This window comes from Mastigoproctus giganteus, chromosome 8 (genome assembly GCF_048544385.1).
Source record: "Mastigoproctus giganteus isolate SK-2022 chromosome 8, ASM4854438v1, whole genome shotgun sequence".
Classification (NCBI taxonomy): Eukaryota; Metazoa; Arthropoda; class Arachnida; order Uropygi; family Thelyphonidae; genus Mastigoproctus; species Mastigoproctus giganteus.
The window spans coordinates 163,661,424-163,686,131 of record NC_143582.1 but is presented as its reverse complement, the minus strand read 5'-3'; the positions used below and the strand labels follow the sequence as shown (position 1 = coordinate 163,686,131).

Below are 24,708 nucleotides of genomic sequence, written 5' to 3'. Positions count from 1 at the left end.
TGAGCAACTGTCCAAGGTGATTTTCCCATAGTGCCCCTGTTAAATGCTCCCTGCTAGGTAGAGAGAAGTACTGGTATCATGATACCACTGTATAAATAAAATAAAATAAATAAATTGCAGCCATTATCAACCCACTGCAGGATGGAAACCTCCTCAACAATTCATGCCGAGGGAAATGGACCATAATTTGCCATGCTGGTCCAGTGCGGGTTGGCAGATCGACCGTATTTAGCAGTCAGGGCTTGAACCCCGGTCTACTCAAAGAACGTGTGCCACTGCACTCCCGCTCCTGACCACTCGGCTACGGAGGCCTGACTGAATTCAGCATGTGTTTTCCAAGTGCCAGTGGAATTTTTTTAACAAGTACAGGTCACTGTTGAACAAAAGCCGAGAATTAGGGTTGAATTTGAAAGTGTCTGCAATTCTGCCCAGACACGATAGGAGGGAGTATATGATGAGAGCCTTGTCGATCAATTCGGCCCTGGAAAGATTGTGCAAGGCTCAAGGGGTAGAATTTTTTTCAGCCTGGACTGTACTTGTTAACAGGAGAGATTGCTTCTACAGGGATGGGATACACTTAAATAGAAAGGGTGCAAGAATAGTGTGGGCCTCCGTAGCCGAGTGGGCAGGAGCGGGAGTGCAGTAGCACACGCTCTTTGAGTAGACCGGGGTTCAAGCCCCTGACTGCTGAATACGGTCGATCTGCCAACCCGCACTGGATCAGCGTGGCAGATTATGGTCCATTTCCCTCAGCATGAATTGTTGAGGAGGCTTCCACCCTGCAGTGGGTTGATAATGGCTGCACTTTACTTTTTTTTATCGAGGCAGTGTTAGGTGGGTCGGAAAACTGCTAGCTTGGGGGGAGACAAAGACCAATAGATTGACAGTAGCCACTGGCAGAGGTGAAAGAGATTCTTGCACTGCTTCTATTAGAATGAGCAGAAGCCTGAAAAACAAGATGCATGGTATTTCAGAGCCTGCTGGGAGCCATTGCGGTACAAGTAAACACATGGGTTGTGTTAGGGTAGCTAAGAATAGAAACAGGTGCAGGTATACTTGCGTGTACACCAATGCTAGGATTTTAGTAAATAAATTTGATGAATTTGAGGTATTGCTCAAAACATCAAAGACAGATATTGTTGGGATATCAGAGACGTGGTGTCACACAGATATAAGGGATGCAGAACTGCAATTTGGGGAGTACAACGTCTACAGAAAGGATAGACAGGATAGGAAGGGGGGAGGGGTTATGCTATTAGTTAAGAAACACATAAAAATCAAGGAAGTGAAGCCAGTCGACATCGCTGGACAGTGCAGTTTTGAGTCACTTTGGTGTGACATAAGCATTGGGAGATCAAAATTGAGAGTAGGAGTGTGCTATAGGCCTAATGACTCTGATGAGTATAATAAGGAACTGTACAGGGAAATAGAGTGGGCCAGTAAATCAGAGAGTCTTATAATGGGAGATTTTAATTTCCCAGATATTGACTGGAATTTGGGGGCTGGTTACTCACACACTAGCAGGGCTTTTGTGGATTTATTGGATGATTGTTTTCTACATCAGCATGTTTGGGAGGCAACTAGAGGGAGTAATACTCTTGATTTGATTATCAGCAGTGATTCTTCATGCATTAAGAATCTGCAGATAAATGAACCACTAGGTGGCAGTGATCACAGTGTGCTGAAGTGGGATTTACTCAAAGAGGTAACTACCATTAGGGGTAAAGGGAAGGGTTATTGCTTCCGTAAAGGCGACTACGATGGACTGAGACAGTATTTAAATTCTATACAGTGGGACCAACTGATGATGTTACCAACAGCAAATTCAAAATGGGAAGCATTCAAAGAACTTATCTTGGAAGCTACTAGGCTTTACATACCAACTAAGAAATATTGTTCAAGGTTTAGGCCAAAATGGATGTCAGATGAACTAATGAGGCATATGGCAGAGAAGAAAAATGCATGGGATACTTGCAAACTAACACATGACACAGAAGCCTATGATAGATACAAGTTGATATGCAACCAAGTTACAAAGGAGGTTAGGCAGGCGAAGGCAGATTACGAGAAATCCTTGGCAAGGGATGCAAAGAAAAACAGCAAAGAGTTCTTTACTTATGTAAACTCTAGAAGGAAGGGGATGAATCAGATTGGTCCACTTGATATTGATGGGTCAACTGTTGATGATCCTGCTCAGGTAGCTAACAAACTAAATGAATATTTTGCATTGACATTCACACATGAGGAGTTATTCAGCAAGGGGAATGCCAGAGGTGTATTCAACTCTAGCAGTAAGCTACAGAATCTTGAAATAACTGGGAGTAAAATGGAGGAGAAACTGTTGAAGATAAACACAAGAAAGGCACCCGGGGTGGATGGGATCTATCCAGTTATATTAAAGAAGCAGCAAAGGAAGTAAGCAAACCCTTAGCCATAATTATGAGAGCTTCCTTGGACTCAGGGGAGGTACCCATAGACTGGAAATGTGCAAATGTGACCCCGATTCACAAAGGAGGATCAAAGGCTGACACAAGTAATTATAGACCTGTGAGCTTAACTTCTGTTCCAGGAAAATTAATGGAGGTACTGGTTAAAGAAGCACTGCAGGATCATTTAGACAAGACTTCAGTTATAGCTCATACACAGCATGGTTTTGTTAAGGGGAAGTCTTGCCTGACCAACTTGATTGGATACTATGATGCAGTCACAAAAGAACTGGATGCAGGGAATAACTTTGATATTATATACTTGGATCTTAGAAAGGCTTTTGATACTGTTGCACATGGAAGACTGCTACACAAATTGGAGCAGTGTGACATTGGAGGCAAATTGCTGCTATGGATAAAGGGGTGGTTGAGGGGGAGAAGACAGAGAGTGGTAATCAATGGACACTGCTCATCGTGGACTAATGTTATTAGTGGAGTCCCTCAGGGCTCAGTGTTGGGTCCATTATTGTTTTCTGTATTTATAAATGATATTGATGATGGTATATCAAGCTTAATGTCCAAGTTTGCAGATGATACAAAGGTTGGCCGGGTTGTCAAGGACACTACTGACATTATGCTGCTGCAACAGGATCCGGAAAGGTTGAGCAGATGGGCTGAGAGGTGGCAAATGAAGTTTAACATTGACAAATGTAAAGTACTACACATGGGAAACAGCAACCCCAGAGCAATGTATCAACTCTGTGGTACTACACTGACAGTGGTAGAGAATGAAAGGGACTTGGGGGTGATTGTGCAGGCAGATATGAAGTTCTCTGAGCAGTGCAGACGGGCGGCAAGAGTAGCTCATGGAGTATTGTCAATGATATACAGGAATTTTTCCAGCAGGGATAAGGAGGTGATTATTCCATTGTATAAGGCCACACCTAGAGTACTGTATACAGGTCTGGAGGCCTCATTTCAAGAAGGATGTAGAGCTGCTGGAACGAGTACAGAGAAGGGCAACAAGATTAGTGAATGGAACAAAGGGGTGCTCTTTCGAAGAAAGGCTTAAGTTTTGCAAATTACAGTGTCTGGAGACTAGGCACCAGCGAGGTGATCTGATAGAGGTGTATAAAGCCTTGAATGGTTTAAGCATGCTCAATGCTGATGGGATTCTTCCTCTAGCTCAGAAAAATCACCTGAGAGGGCATAAATTCAAATTGAGGAAAGACAGATGTAGGATAGACGTGCGGAAATTTGCCTTTAGCCAGCGGGTGGTTGGTTGGTGGAACAGACTGCCATCCCTTGTGGTGGAGGTTGATAGCCTAAATAAGTTTAAGGCTCAGCTGGACAGGTATTTTGAACGAACAGAGGGGTGAAGTGGAAGTGGGTTTTTTTTTTTTTTTTTTTTGGCTGATGCTGCATAAGCTTGCTTTCTTGCATCAAATGCCTCTACTAATGCTAATGCTAACCAATTTTTGAGTTTTAAGGATGCAGCAAGGAGTCTGGTTTTGTGGATGCATGTGTGTGTATATTTAAAGTTTACATGTGTGCGTGTGCATATTGTAATGAAAACCAGCTACTGTTATTTTATTTTACAGGTCAATTTAATTATTTATTTATTTTACAGGTCACTTCCTTTAAAATATTTCTTTTATGTTTCGGCTATTTTTTTTATTTTTGACTTTTGGCTTCCCATGTAACTCATACTTACATATTTATATTCATTATAATATGCATATATTGGGTGTCTCAAAAATATTGGTACAAACGTTTAGGGGGAGGTAGGTAACATCTAAAGGAATGTGAATCACATAGGAACCCATAACCAGAAACATCACCGTAAGTCGGTACACGGTGCTGTTCATCAGTTCGCGAAAGGGAAAATTCTGGTTTACTCATTCAAGCAGTAGTCGCCGCACGAAGAGCATGCATCGATATACAAACTGTGAGCTGGCAGACATGCACCTAGTGTATGGATTAGCAGAGGGCAATGGGACGAGCTGCTCAACGAGTTTATGGAGAACGCTTCCCAGACAGACATGTACCGGACCACCATTTGTTTGGCGCCTCCGTAGCCAGGTGGGAAGGAGCAGCAGTGCGTAGCACACGCTTCTTGATTAGACCGGGGTTCGAGCCCGTTACCACCAAATACGGAGGATGCGGAAAGGTTAAGGAATGACCACCGCATATCCTGGAGCAATATGGCCTTAGTTGCTAATGCTCCTAAAAACCAAACAACAACAACAACAACAACCATTTGTTTGCACATGTGCATCAAAATTTGTGGGATTATGGGTCATTTAGAGGTAACAGGAGTAGTGCGGGCAGACCACGTTTGATGCGAACTCCCGCCATGGAAGAAAGTGTGTTGAATGCCGTCCAGAATAATCCTACTACCAGCACACGTGCCATTGCCTCTGCCTCAGGAGTGTCTCGTTGCAGTGTACAGCGAGTCTGGCACAACGATTCCTTACACCCCCTTTCATCTCCACTGTTCAGTTACTGCTCCCCCAAGATCATCCTGCACGTGTGGCTTTTGCGCAGTGGTTTCTCCAAGAAAGTGTTCAAGACTTGAATTTTCCAGTCTATGTTTTGGTCACGGATGAGGCTTATTTCACTCGGGAAGGCTTATTCATTCAGCACAATGCTCATGTGGTGGCTCACGACAACCCACACGGTGTGCACCCCCATGCGGCACAACATCACTTCGCAATAAATGTGTGGGCAGGTATGGTCGGTGACTGCTTAGTTGGCCCATACCTGTTACCATCCCACATGAACTCTGCTAAATATTGGATCTTTCTTGTTCTACCAGGGTTATTTGACGATGTTCCAGCAAATGTGAGACGCAACATTTGGTTTCAACATGACAGGGCGCCTGCCCATTATGGAAGGTGTGTTCGTGACCATTTGAACAGGCGGCGATGGATTGGCCGTGGTGGAGCCGTTGCCTGGCCCCACGCTCACCTGATTTATTGAGCCTTGATTTCTTTCTGTGGGGGGGGGCCTCAAATCTGTCATGTATGAATCACCTGTGGAGACGGAAATGGATCTCGTGGCGAGACTCGTCTGCGCTGCTGCTACTCTCAAAGAAACTCTAGGTGTATTCAACCGTGTCCACCAATCCATGCTGCATTGGCGTCAGGCATGCATCGTCTCTCATGGTGGAACCTTCAAGCATCTGTTGTAACATCATGAAATGCATCCATCTCATACTCCATAGTTAATATTACGTCAAATAAATGTTTGCCACTAATTACTGTCTTGTGTCATTTCTGCTTTCCGGTTATGGGTTCCTATGCGATTCACATTCCTTTAGGTGTTACCTACCTCCCCTAAATGTTTGCGCCAATATTTTTGAGACACCCTGTATATACATCTGCGTCCTTTGCTGCTATTTTGCATGCTTTGGTGCATTTGACATATTCAGTCTATTTTTATCTTCACTTTATTTCCACAATTTTTAACTTATTAGCATTATATGTGATATTTTTATATATATATATATATATATATATATGTGTGTGTGTGTGTGTGTTAACATTTTCTTTCTTTGCCCTTTAGATTAGTCAATGTTGATTTCCAGTGCGGTACACTACACGATCCTGGAATTTGTGGAATTCAACCTTGTGCTAATGGTGGAACATGTCAGTCAGCTGGTAATACCTTTACTTGCACTTGTATGCCTCGTTTTAAGGGACCACGCTGTGATCTTGACACAAACCCCTGTGCATCTGCTCCTTGTCTGAATGGCGGAATTTGTAGTAACCTTACTAATGACTTTCACTGTGAATGCCCTACTGGTCTTAGTGGGAAAAGGTGTGATTATGGTCGATATTGTAATCCAAATCCCTGTCGAAATGGTGGTGTATGTAAGGAAGGATCATTTGGTCCTGTATGCAAATGCCATGGTTTCTATGGAGACCTTTGCCAATATGATGTGAATGAGTGCCAAGGAAATCCATGTGCTAATGGTGCTACTTGTTTTAATGTTCAGGGATCTTTTTATTGCCAGTGTCCCCCAAATGTTACAGGACCACTTTGCACTGAAACTGTGTTTACAAATTCAATTACTTCAACAACATGGAACACTACTACTGAAGAAATTGTTGGCATCATAGTTGTTATTTTCTTTATTTTGTTACTATCAGCAGCTCTTGTAGGATGGTGGCATTTTCGACATAAACGACGTAGGCGTCACCGTCCACCACCTCAAATAGGAGATGAAATGATGTTAAAAAACATTATATTGGAAAAGGACAATATGAAAAGAATTAGTAAAATTAGCAACCTTGAAGTTTCTACCACTACTCCTCCTCTTCCACCACGTCCTGAGTCATACACCCCTAGTACTCAAGAATCTCTAAATGCTTTTAATAAATTTGATACTGTGCGAAGCTATGGTAGTGCAGCAGATGATTTAGAAGCAGTGTCACGCTATAACACAGACTTTCTTCAAAATTTGAATAAGCCTCATGCAATAAGTATGAGACCAACCCTGACTCCACCTCCACCCTCCAATTCTGATACAGACTCTCTGCTTAAAGCAAGCTGGGATTCAGATTCAAAAGAGAAAATCTATGAAGAAAAAATTCAAAATGGTAAGTTTCAGTCATGCCTCTTTTGTGTTTAACAGAAGCAGAATCATTTCTTTTCATCTCTAATTTGCTCAGTTATGATCCATTCTTTAGTTTGTTTTAAATATATATCTCTGCAAACGTATGGCATGTTCTGTTTTTTTTTTTACATAGCAATTGCTAGAATGTTTTGTGTTGATGAATTAGACCAGTTATCCACTATCCTGCCCATTTCTTATGAAGTTAGTGCATTTAGTAAACAGATCTTAGTTGATGTTGATAATTTTTATTAGTATTAGAATTAAATGTCAGAATGGTTCATAGAGACAAAGTTTATGTAGCATTTGTCAGAAAAAAATAAAATCTCCCTAACTTTATATTTTATCTGCTTCTCTTTAGTATATCCCATTTCCTCAACTTGACGGCAGTAGCTTCAGATCTGACGGACTTTCAACAAAATATCTATTGTCAATTAATTTCCAGTTCAAGATTAGTGGCTGTTGCTCTCTCTGCCTTCCTAACTGTATACAGCCCTACTTAAGTTCTTTTTGAAGTGACCAAACACGATTAGAATAAGTTATTATGCACTCAGAATTATATGTGTAAAAGCATCTGACAGTTTGGGTACCACATCTGTGTTATTTTTGTCTTCTACTTATTGCCATTTTTGGTTTCATCATAATGCAAACAAATGTTTCTTTGTCAGATGGGTGCCACTACTGCTACAAAAGGGTATACTATTCATTTTGTTTAATTATTATACAAAATGAGCCCCCATCTCAATTATTATTACTGTTTATCTATATATTTATTTATTTCAAAATATTAATATGCTAACCTGTGTTAGTTTGAAAATTTTCACACTTAATGGTTTTATGAACTTGAAAATGGAACTAAGTAACAGTTGCATGTTTACATTTCACAAACTCACATTTTCTCTCCCTTCTTCCAAGACGTACAAAAGATGTGCATTACCTCATCAAGGACAAAACGTTTTTAAATGTAAAAAAACATTTTAAATGTAATTTTTAAATGCAAAAAAACAAACATTATATTTAAAATAATTATTACAGTCCATTAATATAAATTATCTAGAATTGTTGTTATATGACAGCAAAATTCAGAAAAACCAAAAATATTTTTCATAAGTAAAACAGAAAATTTTGGATTTTCCAGGTGCCAATGTTATTCTAACAGTTGGTGACACCTTTGCTATCGGGTTTAATCTCCATAAGCTCTCATATTCTTCAAGGCTTAATGGTAGTTTTTTTCTGAAAGCTGACAACTTCTTTTATTAATAGAAGTAGTCTATTTGTAACTATGCCCCTTTGTTGTCTTAAGGAGCGTAAATGTACCTCCAACATTAAATTTGTTTAACCCTATTAAGACTTAAACACTCCAGTCATCCCTATGTGGTGTCCTAGACTCTATAGCCTGCACAACTTGAATGTCCATCTGAAAGAATATTCCTTTTTGCCTACAACTGGTCTTGTTCCTCCCTCCTTTGTACCCTTTCACATAAGTTTATTATCTTTCCTGAAATGAAGTTTCTGGAACTAAATGGAGTATTCAAAATATGTTCTAACCATTGCTTTGTACAACAGGATAATTACTAATTTTCCTCTTCTGAAAAAATTCCTATATGTTGTTGATAATGTGCCATGATGAGTGTAATGCTCACCAATTGATACTTTAACCTAGTTGAACCAAATTTACTAGCATTAAAGCTTAAAGTTTAACTGCATTATTTAGAACAGATGGTATAATCTAACTTTCATTATAGTAACAGACTTTGTTTTATTCTATTAACAACCATGCCCACCCTAATATCATCAGAAAATTTCGATATTGAACTGTAATACTGTTGTGCAAAGAGAACTTCAGAACTTCCACTTATAACTAATATTCTTCCTGTTAACCGTCCTTTATCTGTTGTAGTAGCCAGTCAGCTCTTTTGCAGTTAATGCACAAAACTTTGTATCAAAAGGTTTCGTGCATTAACTGGACTGTCTCTGACAGACACAGTTTGGCCATAGTTCCATTGTGTTGTGAAACCTACATAACAACAACAACTAGACTGTATCAAAAGCCTTTCTGAAATCCATATCATTTATGTTAGAAGTGATTTCTTGTATCCATTTCCTTTGTGACTGCATCATAATACCTTGCTAGATTGGTTAGTCTAGATCCCCTTAACAAATCCATGCTTTGATTTTCCATCAGTTTCTTTAGGTGACAATGCTGCACTATATCCTTAATTGCTGATTCATAATTTTTGCAGCCTAAAAATTAACTGGGCTTTTGTTACCTAGACCACCCTTATACATACTTGTATGTTATATTTTTGATTCAGCTGTTCAAGAGGATATTCTCATTTGTAAACCTCTTCCAGACAGGTCAACAGGGAAAAATATTTTTGAAATTATTGACACATACATGAAAAAAAAAAAAAAAGAATGGAATTTGTGTTTTCACATTTGTACTGATGGAGCAAATAAAGGTGCTATATCACAAATAAAAGTCAAAGCTCCTCATATTCAGCATTCACATTGCTGCCTTCATCGCCCTGCTTTAGCTGTGAAACAAATGCCAGATCAGTTAAAAAAGTACTCAACAATGTAGTTAAAATAATTAATTTTATTAAATCAAGAGAAGTTTTAAGTTTATGAATTGAGGTAAGAATTTTTTTGTCTCAACAAAATCATGACTTTGCATCCAACTTGAAGGATGAAATTTGGATGCAAATTATGGCATATCTTGCCAATATATTTGCTCTTTTGAATAAAGTGAATTTTCCATTACAAGGAACAAAAGTACATATCTTTAGAGTTAACAACAAAATCAAAGCAATGATTTTGAAGATGGATCTTTGGAGGAAAGTATATACAAAAAAGATACATGCAATGTTTTGAAAAGCTAAATGGTTTTTTAGCATTCAACAAAATCAGTCTTGATAAGACTGTACAAAAATACATTGTGCAACACTTATCACAGGGCCGACCGGGCTAGCCGAGTGGGTAAAGTATCTGCCCGGCAACCCAAAGGTCGCGGGTTCAATTCCCGCCTCGGGCTTGGATCAAAGTACTGCAAAAACCTTGGGAGGTGCAATATGGCCACAGAAGCCGATGCGCCAACAACTACCAAATCAAAAAAAAAAAAAAAAAAAACTTATCACAGCTTCATGAAACGTTGTTTGTTGTTGTTGTTATTTGGTTTTTAGGAGCATTAGCAACTAAGGCCATATTGCTCCGGGATATGCGGTGGTTATTCCCTGACCTTCATGAAACGTTCTGAGAATATTTTCCAGTCCAAAAACAGTCAAATAACTGGGTTCAAAATCCATTTCATGAATCTGAAGAAACTGGTGTACCACTGTAGGAGAGAGAGAGAACAACTGATCGATTTATCAACTGATATGACCTTAAAAGCAAAGTATGAAGAACAAGAGCTACTTGATTTTTGTCTTCGAGTGTACAAGGAATAGCCGGAAATTTTTAAACGAGGAATAGAAATTCTTTTGCCTTTCGTTACAGCTTATCTTTGCAAAAGATCCTTTTCCACATATACAGGCTCAAAAACCAAGTACAGAAACAAATTAGATGCTGAGCCAGAAATGCATTTGCAAATAACCTCAATAACTCCAAATTTTGACGATCTTTGCAAAACAAATGCAAGCACATCCAAGCCATTAATTTGAGTAAATTGTTGTGAACAAAGACCAATTACTAATTTTAGATGTTAATAAAAAATTTAGTTTCCGGTAGAGCATATAATCATTATTTATTGATTTTGTATTCTGTATTGTCAATTATTATTATATTGAATAAATTTATTGAAGGCTTAATTTTTATACTATTGTTTCTAGTTGACTTTTATGTAGGCTCAGCTGTTGTCGCCATACAGACCCTTTACACCACCCTTTCTACCTCTTTTCCTGACCATTATGATAATAATTAATGTTTTAGTGAAGTACATATGGGCTGATGGGCTGAGAGGTGGCAAATGAAGTTTAACATTGACAAATGTAAAGTACTACATATGGGAAACAGCAACCCCAGAGCAACGTATCAACTCTGTGGTACTACACTGACAGTGGTAGAGAATGAAAGGGACCTGGGGGTGGTTGTGCAGGCAGATATGAAGTTCTCTGAGCAGTGCAGATGGGCTGCAAGACTAGCTCATGGTGTATTGTCAATGATATATAGGAATTTTTCTAGCAGGGATAAGGAGGTGATTATTCCCTTGTATAAGGCAATGGTCAGGCCGCACCTAGAGTACTGCATACAGGCCTGGAGGCCTCATTTCAAGAAGGATGTAGAGCTGCTGGAACGAGTACAGAGAAGAGCAACAAGATTAGTGAATGGAACAAAGGGGTGCTCTTACGAAGAAAGGCTTAAGTTTTGCGAATTACAGTGTCTGGAGACTAGGCACCAGCGAGGAGATCTGACAGAGGTGTACAAAGCCTTGAATGGTTTGAGCATGCTCAATGCTGATGGGATTCTTCCTCTTGCTCAGAATAATCACCTGAGAGGGCATAAGTTCAAATTGAGGAAAGACAGATGTAGGATAGATGTGCGGAAATTTGCCTTTAGCCAGCGGGTGGTTGGTAGGTGGAACAGACTTCCATCCCTTGTCGTGGAAGTTGATAGCCTAAATAAGTTTAAGGCTCAGCTGGACAGGTATTTCGAACGAACAGAGGGGTAAAGTGGAAGTGGTTATTTTTTATTTATTTTTTTTTGGCTGATGCTGCATAAGCTTGCTTTCTTGCATCAAATGCCTCTACTAATGCTAATATTATGATTCTAAAAATTAAGTCATTTAAGTACCTAAAAACACATTAACTGAGTAGGATTCCACAGAAATAATATTTAGAGACAAGGGTTCCGTAGATATTGAAAGTTTGAAGACCACTGGGCTATTATTTGAAGACCACTGGGCTATGTGAGTGATGAAGATGGACCGTGTAGATATATAAAAAAAAATTATAGTTATGGCTTCATCAAATTCATCTTTTCTCACAATAAAACCTGGTCACATTTACGATCATGAAAAGAGGTAGTATAGCCAGTTATTTCATGAAAGAGCAAGAGTAACTTTTTTTTTTTTTTTTTTTTTTTTCATAGTTTGAGATGCTCTATTCAGCTTTACTCACTGGAATATATTTTAGTTTCAATTTTAGTTTTACCAATAGGAATAAAGGTGGGAGCTTTTGAATTCTGATACAGCACAAACTTGAGTGAACTATCCTTAAATTTCAGTTCTTCATTTATGTGGTCTTAAGTATAGCATATCTGAATTCTTTACTCAATTTAATCTTTTCCAAATTTGCAATTTCTTCAGAATTAAGGGTTCTGAAAGTCTGCATGAGCAGCTAATCTTCTTACAGTCCCTCCCCACTCACATACACCTTTACCATGTGCTATTGCACTGAAATGCCATTCAGTATTTGATTGAAAACCTATTTTGTGACAGCATAGATTTATATAGTTCTTTCTGTTTTTGTATTAGGCAGCTCACCATAAAAAACATAGAATACTTTTTGTAGCTATTTTAGTTCTTAAGAATTTGGAATAAGTATGATTTTCTACTTTAGTGATTTAGTATTAATAGTGGCAAATGATGCATGGTTATACAGCATTAGCCAAAAAAAAAAAAAAAATAAAAACCACCATTTCACCTATCTGTCTCCTCCAATAGTTTTTTAGCAATTTGTTGAATTTATTCAAACTATCCACTTCCACAACAACAAATGGAAGCTTGTTAAACAATCGACCATCAATTGGCTAAAAACAAACTTCTGCAAAAAAATTCTGCAACCAACCTTCCTCAGTTTGAATTTATTCCCTCTCGTGCATAATCCGAGCAAGAGAAAGAATTCCATTAGCATTGAGTTTGCTCAAGCCATTCAAAGCCTTAAACACCTCAATTAGGTCACTTCCAAGTGCCTAGTCTCTAGATGTTGCAATTTGCAGAACTGAAGCCTTTCTTGATAAGAAAATCCCTTTCTACCTGTCACCAATCTCACCCTTTTTTGTACCTGTTTCAGCAGCTCTACATTCATTGTAAAAGGATGTAGAGCTGCTGAGAATGCATACAGGTCTGAGGCCTCTAGACCTTATGCAATTCTCAAGATATGGCCTTACCATTGCTTTATAAAATGGGATAACCACCTCCTTATCCCTGCTAGCAGAATTCTTGCATATCATTGACAAAACCACGAGGCTGTCCTGGCAGCCTGTCTGCACTGCCACAGAAAGAACTTTGTATCAGACTGCATAATTAACCCTGAGGTCCTCTTAATTTTCCACTACCCTGAGTGTAGTACCACAGAGTTGATCTGTTATTGTGGGATTACATTTGTCAATGTTAAACTTCAATTGCCATTTCTCAGCCCATCAGCCTAATTTTTCTAGATCTTGTGCAGCAACACACTTTCATTACTGTCATTAACCACCCTGTCAACCTTTGTGTCATCTACAAACTTAGGCATGAAGCATGATATACCCTCATCAATATCATTAATAAATACAGAATACAACAATGAGCCCAGCACCAAACCCTATGGGACTCCGCTACTAACATTAGTCCACAAAGATCAATGTCCATTGATAACCACTGTCTGTCTTCTCCCACTCAACTATCCCTTTATCCATAGCAGTAACTTTCCCTTAATGCCACACTGCTCCAATTTGTACAGCAGTCTTATGTGCGACAGTATCAAAAGCTTTCCTGAAATCCAAGTATATCAAAATTATTTTTTGCATCCAGTTCCTTTGCCAACTGTGTCATAGTATCCAATCCCATTGGTCAGACAAGATCTCCCCCTTAAGAAACCCATGCTGTGACTAAAGTATAACTGCACTCCTGCCTAGATGGTCCTACATTATTTCTTTAACCAGTGACTCCATTATTTTCCCTGGATGGGAAGTTAAGCTAACAGTCCTCTAATTACTTATGTTACCCTTTGATTCCCCTTTGTTAATTGTTAATACATTTGAACATCTCCAGTCCACAGGGACCTCCTCTGAATCCAAAAATACTCTCTCCTTATTATGGCTAAGGGATTGCTTACATCCTTTGCTGCCTCCCTAATTGGCTAGATCTCATCACTCCAGGTACCTTATTTTTAACTTTTAATTTCAACAAGATTTTGATAAACTTCTGCCATCTTCCACCATAACTAATTCCTCATGTGTGAATGTAGATGCAAAATACCTATTCATCCTGTCAGAAGCCTGAGCAGGATCATCAACAGTTAAACCATCGACATCATGTGAACCAATGTGATTCAACCCCTTCCTTCTACTGCTAATATAAGTAAAGAAGTCTTTGCTGCTTTTCTTGGCATTCTTTGCCACCGACTTCTCATAATCTTCCTTGGCGTGCCTGACCTTGTTTGTGACTTGACTAGTTTATATCTACCATAGGCTTCTGTGTTGCCTGATAATTTGTATGCATCCCATGCATTTTTCTGCTCTGCACCATGTCTCAATAGTTCTGAAATCTATTTAGGTCTAAGCCTTGAACTGTATAGGGTGGTGGTATCCACTAAGAATAAGTAACAATGGTATTCTTCATTGTGAAGCATTATTTATTCAAGATAGTGCAATACATGAAATACAATTAAATTGATGCCGTTCACACTACAACTGTAGTTTGCTATTATGAACAAAGAATTGTGTATTTACACTGAAAGTTCTGTAGCAGATTCTCAATGCATGAAGAATCGCTGCTATAATCAGATCAAAAATATTGCTCTTTCTTATTGCCTTGCTACTGTAGAAAACAGTCATCCAATAAATCCACAAAAATCCTGCTAGTTGTGTGAGTGACCAGCTCACAAGTTGCAATCAGTATCTGTAAAGTTAAAAAAACCCATTATAAAGCATTCTGATTTACTGGCCTACTTTATTTCTCTGTACAGCTTTTCAGTGTACTTACCACAGTCATTCAGCCTATAATACATTCCTACTCTCATTTTTGTTTTCGTACTGCTTTTGTCATCAAACTGATTCAACATTGTACTGGCCACCCGTGTTATGAGGGGTGTTCAATAAATTATCTAACTACCTATGAAGTAAATGAGATAGAGGCAAAAATCTTTTTTTTATTTTTCAATGCAACTCCCCCAAACTTCAATACACTTGTTCCATTTGTTGGAAATGAGGTAATACCAGACAAATAAAATTCTTTGTTCTGTCTATCAAAGAAAGCAGAAAGAGCAGACTTCAGTTCATTATCATAAGAAAAGTGATATCCACGTACGTTTTTCTTGAGGTGTCTAAAACACTGGGGGGGGGCATATTCAGCCTGTAAAGTGGGTGTGTAAATTCTGTAAAGTCAGTCTTTCAAACCAGCAGCAACAGCATGTGATCTGTTAACTGGTGTTTCCTGAAGAAGCAGCACACCTCTGGAAAGTTTTCTACAGAATTTTAGGTTTTACAGTAGGGAAGCATATGACTCCACCAGTGATTTTCTGCTTGTGTTCCAAGTAGTGAATGTACAAAATTTCCTCAGGATTCTAAAAAATGTTGGCCATAATCTTACCAGCTGAAGGTTGTGTCTGAAATTTTTTTGGGTGGGTGAGAATCCTTGTGCTTCCTTTGCGCTCATTCTTGCTTGGTCTCAGGATTCCAGTGATGAACCCATGTTTCATCACCTGTAACAGTACTGGAGATGAAAGTTTCAGGATCCCTTCCATAAATCTCAAAATTCTCCTCACAACACTGTACTCTGAATTGCTTCTGAACAGGAGTCAGAAATTAGCATTAGCATTAGTAGAGGAATACGATGCAAGAAAGCAAGCTAATGCAGCATCAGCCAAATAAAAGAAAAAACCCTCCCATTTCACCCCTCCATTTGTTCCAAATGCCTGTCCAGCTCAGCCTTAAATTTATTTAGGCTATTAGCTTCTACAACAAAAGATGGAAGCCTGTTCCACCAATCAACTACCTGCTGGCTAAAGTCAAATTTCCACACCTCTGTTCTACAACTATCTTTCCTCAATTTGAAACTGTGTCCCCTCAGGTTCTTAGACTGAGCAAGAGGAAGAATCCCATCAGCATTCAGCTTGCTCAACCCATTCAAGGCCTTATACACCTCAATCACATCACCTCGCAGGTGCCTACTCTCCAGATGCTGCAATTTGCAGAGCTTAAGCCTTTCTTGGTAAGAGCACCCCTTTGTTCCCCCCACCAATCTTGTTGCCCTTCTTTATACTCATTCTAGCAACTCAACATCCTTCCTAAAATGAGGCCTCCAGTCTGTACCCAGTACTCTAGGTGTGGCCTGACCATTGCCTTGTATAACGGGATAATCACCTCCCTGTGCCTGCTAGCAAAATTCCTATATATCATTGACAAAACTCCATGACCTGCCCTAGCAGCCCATTTCCACTGCTCAGTGAACTTCATATTTGACTGCACAATTACCACCAGGTCTTTTTCACTTTCCACTTCCCTGAGTGTAGTATCACATAGTTGGTACATTTCTCTTTGGTTATTGCTACCCATATGCGGTACTTTGTATTTGTCAATGTTAAGCTTCAGTTGCTACTTCTCATCCCATTTTTCCAACTTATCTAAATCCAGTTGGAGTAGCATACTGTCTTTACTGTGGTTAACAACCCTGCCAACCTTTGTATCATCTGCAAACTTGGACATTAAACCTGATATACCTTCATCAATATCATTGATAAATATACAAAACAACAATGGACCCAACACCAAACTCTGGGGAACTCCACTAACAACATTTGTCCACGAAGAGCAGTGTCCATTGATTACCACTCTCTGTCATCTCCCACTCAGCCATTCCTTTATCCATTGTAGCAACTTACCCTTAATGCCATACCACTCCAATTTGTACAGCAGTCTTCCATGTGCAACAGTATCAAAAGCTTTCCTGAAATCCAAGTACAGGTAGATCTCAACTTTACGAGTTAAATCATTCCTAGCGCGTGCTCGTAAAGTGGGAATTTATTTCCCATAGACATAAGATTAAAAATAGGGGTTACGTTCCCAACAATGAAATTAGTTTGTTTAAACAATGATTGATTTATCGAAAGAAATGAAAAAAGTAGCCTGTAAAATCAAGCATATTATAATAATAGAGAAATTATTTACGACTTACAAATGTTAAAGAATGTTTATTCTTCATCATCATCGACTAAATGCGCTCATTGATCACTCGTTATTGGCTCGGCACTTGTTGGTTTGTTGCACAAGGAATCGTCTTCTTCAGAAATGCTTCAAGAGGCGTTTGTTTCAAGATAATCTTCTCTTTTAATTATAAATTTCACAATTGCACACATAAGCATTTTTTAACGGCACATACAAATTGCAACTAATACAATTCGCGTGGAGTAATAAGTTTATGAAGCTTAAAAAAAAAAAAAAGAATGAAGAGAATATTCTGAAAATACATTTCTGTTTTTTATACGATTGAAGATTCCAGTAAAGGGCAAACACATTCACCATAATAGCATAAAAAACCACACAATTACAGCTATCGGTATTTTTGCAAATGCAAGAAGATCAAGTTTACTACCCGTTTATAATTGCTTGCAGTAACAGAAAAGCCCAATAAACCGGAAAATGCAAATTGTTTTTATTGTTTTATGGTCATAACCACCACAAGTGTGATTTAAAAAAATATCATGAAGGCATTTAAAATTGATTTTTATAACGATGAAAGTGTAATGCATTTTAATGATTTGAATTGGTAACTAATACAATTTACAAACCATGCTCACAACCTTTTATATGGTTTTCAGGTCACACTCGTGACCTTAAAAATTACATTGTAGAGAGATAAATAGTTTAGTTATACAGCAAAAATTTCAACTTCCGAGATCTTGAAACGAATTACCAAAAAATAATGTGTTATTGGGTTCACATTACGATATTTTAATGATACGATGGTGGTGTCTCTGGAACTGATTAATATTGTAAAGTGGAGTACACTGTATTGTATAGCTATGCACGTGGTTTGTAATGCGGTATTTATGAATGTTTAACATTCATTTTTTGCAATTAATGTTCATATTTTTGATTTTGTTGATACTTGGGGGGGGGGGAACTCATAAAGACGGGAACTCGTAAAGCGAGAACTGCCTGTATATGATATCAAAATAATTTTTGGCATTCAGTTCCTTTGTGACCACATCATAGTATCCAATCAGATTGGTCAGATAAGACCTCCCTTTAACAAACCCATGCTGTGTCTTGACTGTTACTGCAGTCTTGTCTAGATGATTCTGCAATGCTTCTTTAACCAGTGATTCCATTATTTTCCCCGGAAAACAAGTTAAACTAACAGGTCTGTGTTACTTGTGTCACCTTTTGAACCCCCTTTGTGAATTGGTGATACATTTGTACACCTCCAGTCCATGGGGACCTCTCCTGTATACAAGGAAGCTCTCATAATTATGGCTAAAGGTTTGCTTACTTCCTTTGCTGCATCCTTTAATATAACTGGATAGATCCCGTCCACCCCAGGTGCCTTCCTTATGTTTAACTTCAACAATTTCTCTTCCACTTTGCTCTCAATCATTACAAAATCACTTAGCACCCTCTTAGCATTTGATAAACTTTTGGCACTCCCCTCATTGAATGACTCCTCATTAGCATTAGCATTTTAGCATTAGCATTAGTAGAGGCATTTGGTGCAAGAAAGCAAGCTTATGCAGCATCAGCCAAAAAAAAAATAAAGTAAAATAAATAAATAAAAAATAACCACTTATACTTCACCCCTCTGTTCGTTCGAAATACCTGTCCAGCTGAGCCTTAAACTTATTTAGGCTATCAACTTCCACGACAAAGGATGGAAGTCTGTTCCACCTACCAACCACCCGCTGGCTAAAGGCAAATTTCCGCACATCTATCCTACATCTGTCTTTCCTCAATTTGAACTTATGCCCTCTCAGGTGATTATTCTGAGCAAGAGGAAGAATCCCATCAGCATTGAGCATGCTCAAACCATTCAAGGCTTTGTACACCTCTATCAGATCACCTCGCTGGTGCCTAGTCTCCAGACACTGTAATTTGCAAAACTTAAGCCTTTCTTCGTAAGAGCACCCCTTTGTTCCATTCACTAATCTTGTTGCTCTTCTCTGTACTCGTTCCAGCAGCTCTACATCCTTCTTGAAATGAGGCCTCCAGGCCTGTATACAGTACTCTAGGTGTGGCCTGACCATTGCCTTATACAAGGGAATAATCACCTCCTTATCCCTGCTAGAAAAGTTCCTATATATCATTGACAATACACCATGAGCTACTCTTGCAGCCTGTCTGCACTGCTCAGAGAACTTCATATCTGCCTGCACAACCACCCCCAGGTCCCTTTCATTCTCTACCACTGTCAGTGTAGTACCCCAGAGTTGATACATTGCTCTGGGGTTGCTGTTTCCCATATGTAGTACTTTACATTTGTCAATGTTAAACTTCATTTGCCACCTCTCAGCCCATCTACTCAACCTTTCCAGATCCTGTTGCAGCAGCATAGTGTCAGTAGTGTCCTTGACAACCCTACCAACCTTCGTATCGTCTGCAAACTTGGACATTAAGCTTGATATACCATCATCAATATCATTTATAAATACAGAGAACAATAAAGGACCCAATACTGAACCCTGAGGGACTCCACTTATAACATTAGTCCATGATGAGCAGTGTCCATTGATTACCACTCTGTCTTCTCCCCCTCAACTACCCCTTTATCCATAGCAGCAATTTGCCTCCAATGCCACACTGCTCCAATTTGTGCAGCAGTCTTCCATGTGCAACAGTATCAAAAGCCTTTCTAAGACAGTATCAAAAGCCTTTCATGTGTGAATGTAGATGCAAAATACTCATTGTTTATCAGCTACTTGAGCATAATCATCAATAGTCAACCCATCTATGTTAAGTGGTCCGATCTGATTCATCCCTTTCTTTCTAGAGTTTACATAAGTTTAGAACTCTTTGCTGTTTTTCTTTGCAAAGAATCTGCCTTTGCCTGCCTAACCTCCTTTGTAACTTGATTACAGACTAGTTTATACCTGCCATGAGCTTCTGTGTAACTTGATACTTTATATGCATTCCATACATTCTTCTTCTCTGCCACAAGCCTCATTAATTCATCTGACATCCATTTAGGCCTAAACCTTGAATAGTATTTCTTAGTTGGAATGAAAAGCCTAGTAGCCTCCAAAATTAAATTCCTGAAGGCTTCCCATTTAGAATTCAATGTTGGTAACATCATCAGTTGATCCCACTGTACAGAATTTAAAAACTGTCTGAGACCTCTGTAGTCACCTTTATGAAAGCAAAAGCCCTTCTCTTTAGGTTTGATGGTAGTTACGTCTTTAAGTAATTCCCACATCAGTACATTACGATCACTGTCACCCACTGGTTCCTTTATCTGCAAATTCTTAATGCATGAATAATCACTGCTGATAATCAGATCAAGAGTATTACTCCCTCTGGTTGCCTCTCGAACATGTTGCTGTAGAAAACAGTCATCCAATAAATCCTCAAAAGTCTTGCTAGTGTGTGAGTGACAACCACAAGTTCCAGTCAATGTCTGGAAAGTTAAAATCCCCCATTATAAGACATTCTGATTTACTGACCCACTCTATTTCTCTGCACAATTGTTCATTATACCGATCAGATTCATTAGGATATATAACACACATCTACTCTTATTTTTCCTTTCCCAGTACTTATTTCACACCAAACAGACTCAACACTGCATTATCCACCAACATCAATTGATGCACTTCCTTAGATTTTGTTTCTTAACTAACAGCATAAAGCCCTTCTTGTCCTGTCTATCCTTCCTCTACACATTGTACTCCCCAAATTCCAATTCTGCACTGCCTATATCTGTGTGACACCACGTGTCTGATATCCCAACAATATCTGCCTTTGATGTCTTGACTAGCACTTCAAGCTCATCAAATTTATTAACTATACTCCTAGCATTGGTGTACATGTAAATATACATGCACTTGTTCCTACTCTTTGTTCACGTAAGAACAAGTATGAACACAGCCCATGTTCTTACTTGTTCCACTATGACTCCCAGCAGTCCTGGAAATCTCCATTACCTTGCTTTACAGGCTGCTGCTCATTCTAATAGAAGCAGTGCAAGAATCATTTTTGCCTCTGCCTGCGGCCACTGTTAACCTTTTAGTCTGTGTTTCCTCCCCCAAGCTAGCAGTTTTCCAACCCACCTAACTCTGCCTCGATAGCATCAACAAATATTCTTGCACCCTTCTATTTAAATGTACCCCATCCCTGTAGAAGCAGTCTCTCCTGTCAACAAGCACAGACCAGGTTGAAAAAGATTTTACCCCTGGGGACCCACCTTGCACTGGCCTTTGACATTTCTAAATGTTCATGGAGGATGGTTTTGACTGTTCCCTCAGATATGTCATATTCCCTAGAGATCTGAGAAACTTTTAAACTTCTGTCATTCAGCACAAGAGTTTCCACAGCTTGAAACATTTCTGGAGTGGTTGCTGTCACAGGCCTTCCTGGACGTGGATCATCTTCGATGGACACTCTACTCCACTTGAATTTTTTGACCAAAATTGCACATGGTACTCTGAAGGTGCACTGTTTATATATATACAGCCACCATCCTTTCCTGAATGGCCTTTGGCCCATATTTGTCTTTGCCGACCAGGCTAGCCGGGTGGGTAAAGTACCTGCTTGGCAACCCAAAGGTCGAGGGTTCGAATCCCGCCACGGGCTTGGATCAAAGTACTGCAAAAACCTTGGGAGGTGCATTATGGCCACAGAAGCCGATGCACCAACAACTACCAAAAAAAAAAATAATAAAATAAAATCTGTCTTTGGTGAGAAACTTGATGACTGAACGATGCTCCAATTTCAGCAAATTCACAATTTGTACAGGTGTCTTCCTTCTTTCTATTAGTACATTACAACCTAAAACAATACAACCTAAAAACATAGCGGGATCAAAATTAGTATCAAAATTCAAGTTGAAATACGTAGGAACATGATAAATTAGGAATCATTTAAATATAACTATGGAAAGTATCCTAGGTAGATAATTTATTGAATGCCCCTCGCAACTAGATGCATGCCTTATATTTTATGCTCTTCTTAACTAAGAGCTTAACCCCTCCTCCTCCTGTCCTTTCTGTATATATTGTACTGCCCATATTCAATTCTGTATCCCTTATATCTGAGTGACACCACATCTCTGATACCCTCACGATATCAGCATTTGATGACTTGACCAGCACTTCACATTCGGGCCCTGAATTCTGAGTAAGTTTACAAGTAAGTATACTAGCATGTTTTCATAAACCCTCCTCCTCCGCTCGCAACGTCACTGCCTCGCCCACTAGCAATGTTACTGCTACTTCTGCTAGCATTGTACTCTCCTGTTCTGATTGCTTGATCACTGGTTGGTACCGCTTCTACCTCCACGTGGCAGGGCCAGTAACCAGTTGGAATATTGAACCCTCAGGGAAAAAAGGAGTAAAAATGGATATTAATGATTTCCCACAATTAGAGCTGAAGAGCTCTTAACATTGTAAGCATAAAACTGATCGTGACTTCTTGCTATTGAAAAGACTAAAAAATTAGTCAATTACTGAGTGCCAGGAACTCAGTAGTTGACCAATTAAATCTTGGGGGAGAAGCAACTGGCAGACGAGACAACCCCTTGCCGGGACAACTCCTCAACACTGGCTCAAAGAGCCAGTGTTGAGGAGTTGTCCCGGCAAGGTACCTTGCCAGGATAATACTTCTCGTCACAAAATTTATAGATGAACTTTATAGAATTATTAAATAACTATTTATCAACCTTTTTGTCATCAAAAGGAGAGTTACTTAATACAAAGAAGCATGCTATCGAAGTGCAAAAAAATGGATTTTTTAATTTTAACACAAAATGTAAATGATAGATTTCAATTGGAATAGTTTTCCCATGATTAGCATCGAATAACGCATAGCTAATGTGGACGTGTTTTTGTAAGGAGCGACTCCTAGAACGTGAGTTCATCTCCTCCTCATATCTCTGTGAAGAACAGTATCACTACAAATGGACCAGATGTGTGTGATGTAGGTTTGTGTGCATTATGTATATGTTCTGGCCTCTTGGCTACCCAGAAGCATCAGTCACCTGGACAGATGATTCCGAGTACTCGTCCACACCACGGGAAGGTGGGCCAGCCCCAATGGGGCACGTAGTCTCGATACGAGACTCTAAACCACCTGATGTTGCCAAAAGGTGGGCTAGAATTCTCTGGTGGGGCCACTCCCGAGAGGGTGGAAATAAATAAAAAAATCCCGTGGTGCAAAAAAAAAAAAATAATAACTGAAAAAAATAAAAAATAAATAATAATAATAATTCCCCATGGTGAAAAAGAAAATATATTAAATAAATAAATAGCTAATGTGATTTTTAAATTTTTAGCTCCATTAGTGACAGAAATAGAGGGATGGGGACATGAACATTACTCATATTTTCCTGTTTGGGGCCACCATTTTAATTTTAAAAATATTTTAAAATTATATTTTAAACCTACTCTGAGCCTTTCAAACAGTGTATAATAAGCTATAGGTTATCGACGTTTTTTTGTCACCCCCCCCCCATTTGTCAGACAAATTTTTTTCAACAACAATCAATATGCTGTTATGTTGGCCCACATGATGTACAAACCCATGCAATATTTCAAGTCAATAGGTTGAGTGGTTCTAGAGATACAATGCCGTGACAGATGGATGGATCTCAGGAGCAGGAGTGCAGTAGCACTCCTGCTCCTGACCACTCGGCTATGGAGGTACCCTGAAAGAAGTTAGTAGTAGGCTAGAACTGTGGATAGTAGTAGTAGTAGTAATGGCATGTGATGCAAGAAAGCAAGTGTATGAGCTTATGCAGCATCAGCCAAAAAAAAAAAAATCACACCATTCCCTCCAAATGCCTGTCCAGTTCCTCCTTAAATTTATTTAACCTATCAACTTCCACAATGACAGATGGAAGTTTGTTCCAGCAATTAACCACCCGCTGGCTAAAGGCAAATTTGCGCACATGTATTCTACATTTGACTTTTCTTAATTTGAATTTATGCCCCCCTTAGGTTCGTAATCTGAAAAAGTGGAAGGATCCCATCAGAATTCAGCGTGCTCAACCCATTCAAGGCCTTATACACCTCAATCAGATCACTGTGCAGGTGCCTAGTCTTCAGCCACTGCAATTTGCAGAACTTAAGCCTCTCTTGGTAAGAGGATCCCTTCATTCCCCTCACCAATCTTGTTGCCCTTCTCTGTGTACACGCTCAAGCAAATCTACATCCTTCCTAAAATGAGACTGCCAGACCTGTACGCAGTACTCAAGGCGTGGCCTGACCATTGCCTTATACAGAGGGACAATCACCTCCTTTTCCCTGCTAGCAAAATTCCTATATATCATTGACAAAACCCCATGACCTGCCCTGCCAGCCTGTCTGCATTGCTCAGAAAACTTCATATCTGACTGCACAATTACTCCCAGGTCTTTTTTATTTTCTACCACCTTAAGTGTAGTACCACACAGTTTGTACGTTTCTCTGGGGTTACTTCTACCCATATGCAGTACTTTGCATTTGTCAAGGTTAAACTTCAGTTGCCACTTCTTAGCCCATCTGCCCAAATTATCTATATCCTGTTGCAGTAGTACACTGCCATTACTGTCATTAACAACCC

General features: G+C 39.2%; 1 protein-coding gene across 8 annotated transcripts in view; it reads left to right on the top strand.

The window, feature by feature from the left end:
• The window catches only part of LOC150081977 (fat-like cadherin-related tumor suppressor homolog), a 1,021,521-nt gene that overhangs the window by 920,849 nt on the left and 75,964 nt on the right, over positions 1–24,708 (top strand). For all 8 annotated transcript variants that reach the window (XR_016547261.1, XR_016547260.1, XM_090379029.1 and 5 more), the window contains one exon: positions 5,994–7,030. Coding sequence is in view for 6 of the 8 variants with exons in the window: in XM_090379029.1 (XP_090235155.1) it covers positions 5,994–7,030 (1,037 nt within the window). In the remaining 2 variants the exon portion in view is untranslated. The remainder of the gene's footprint in view (positions 1–5,993; positions 7,031–24,708) is intronic.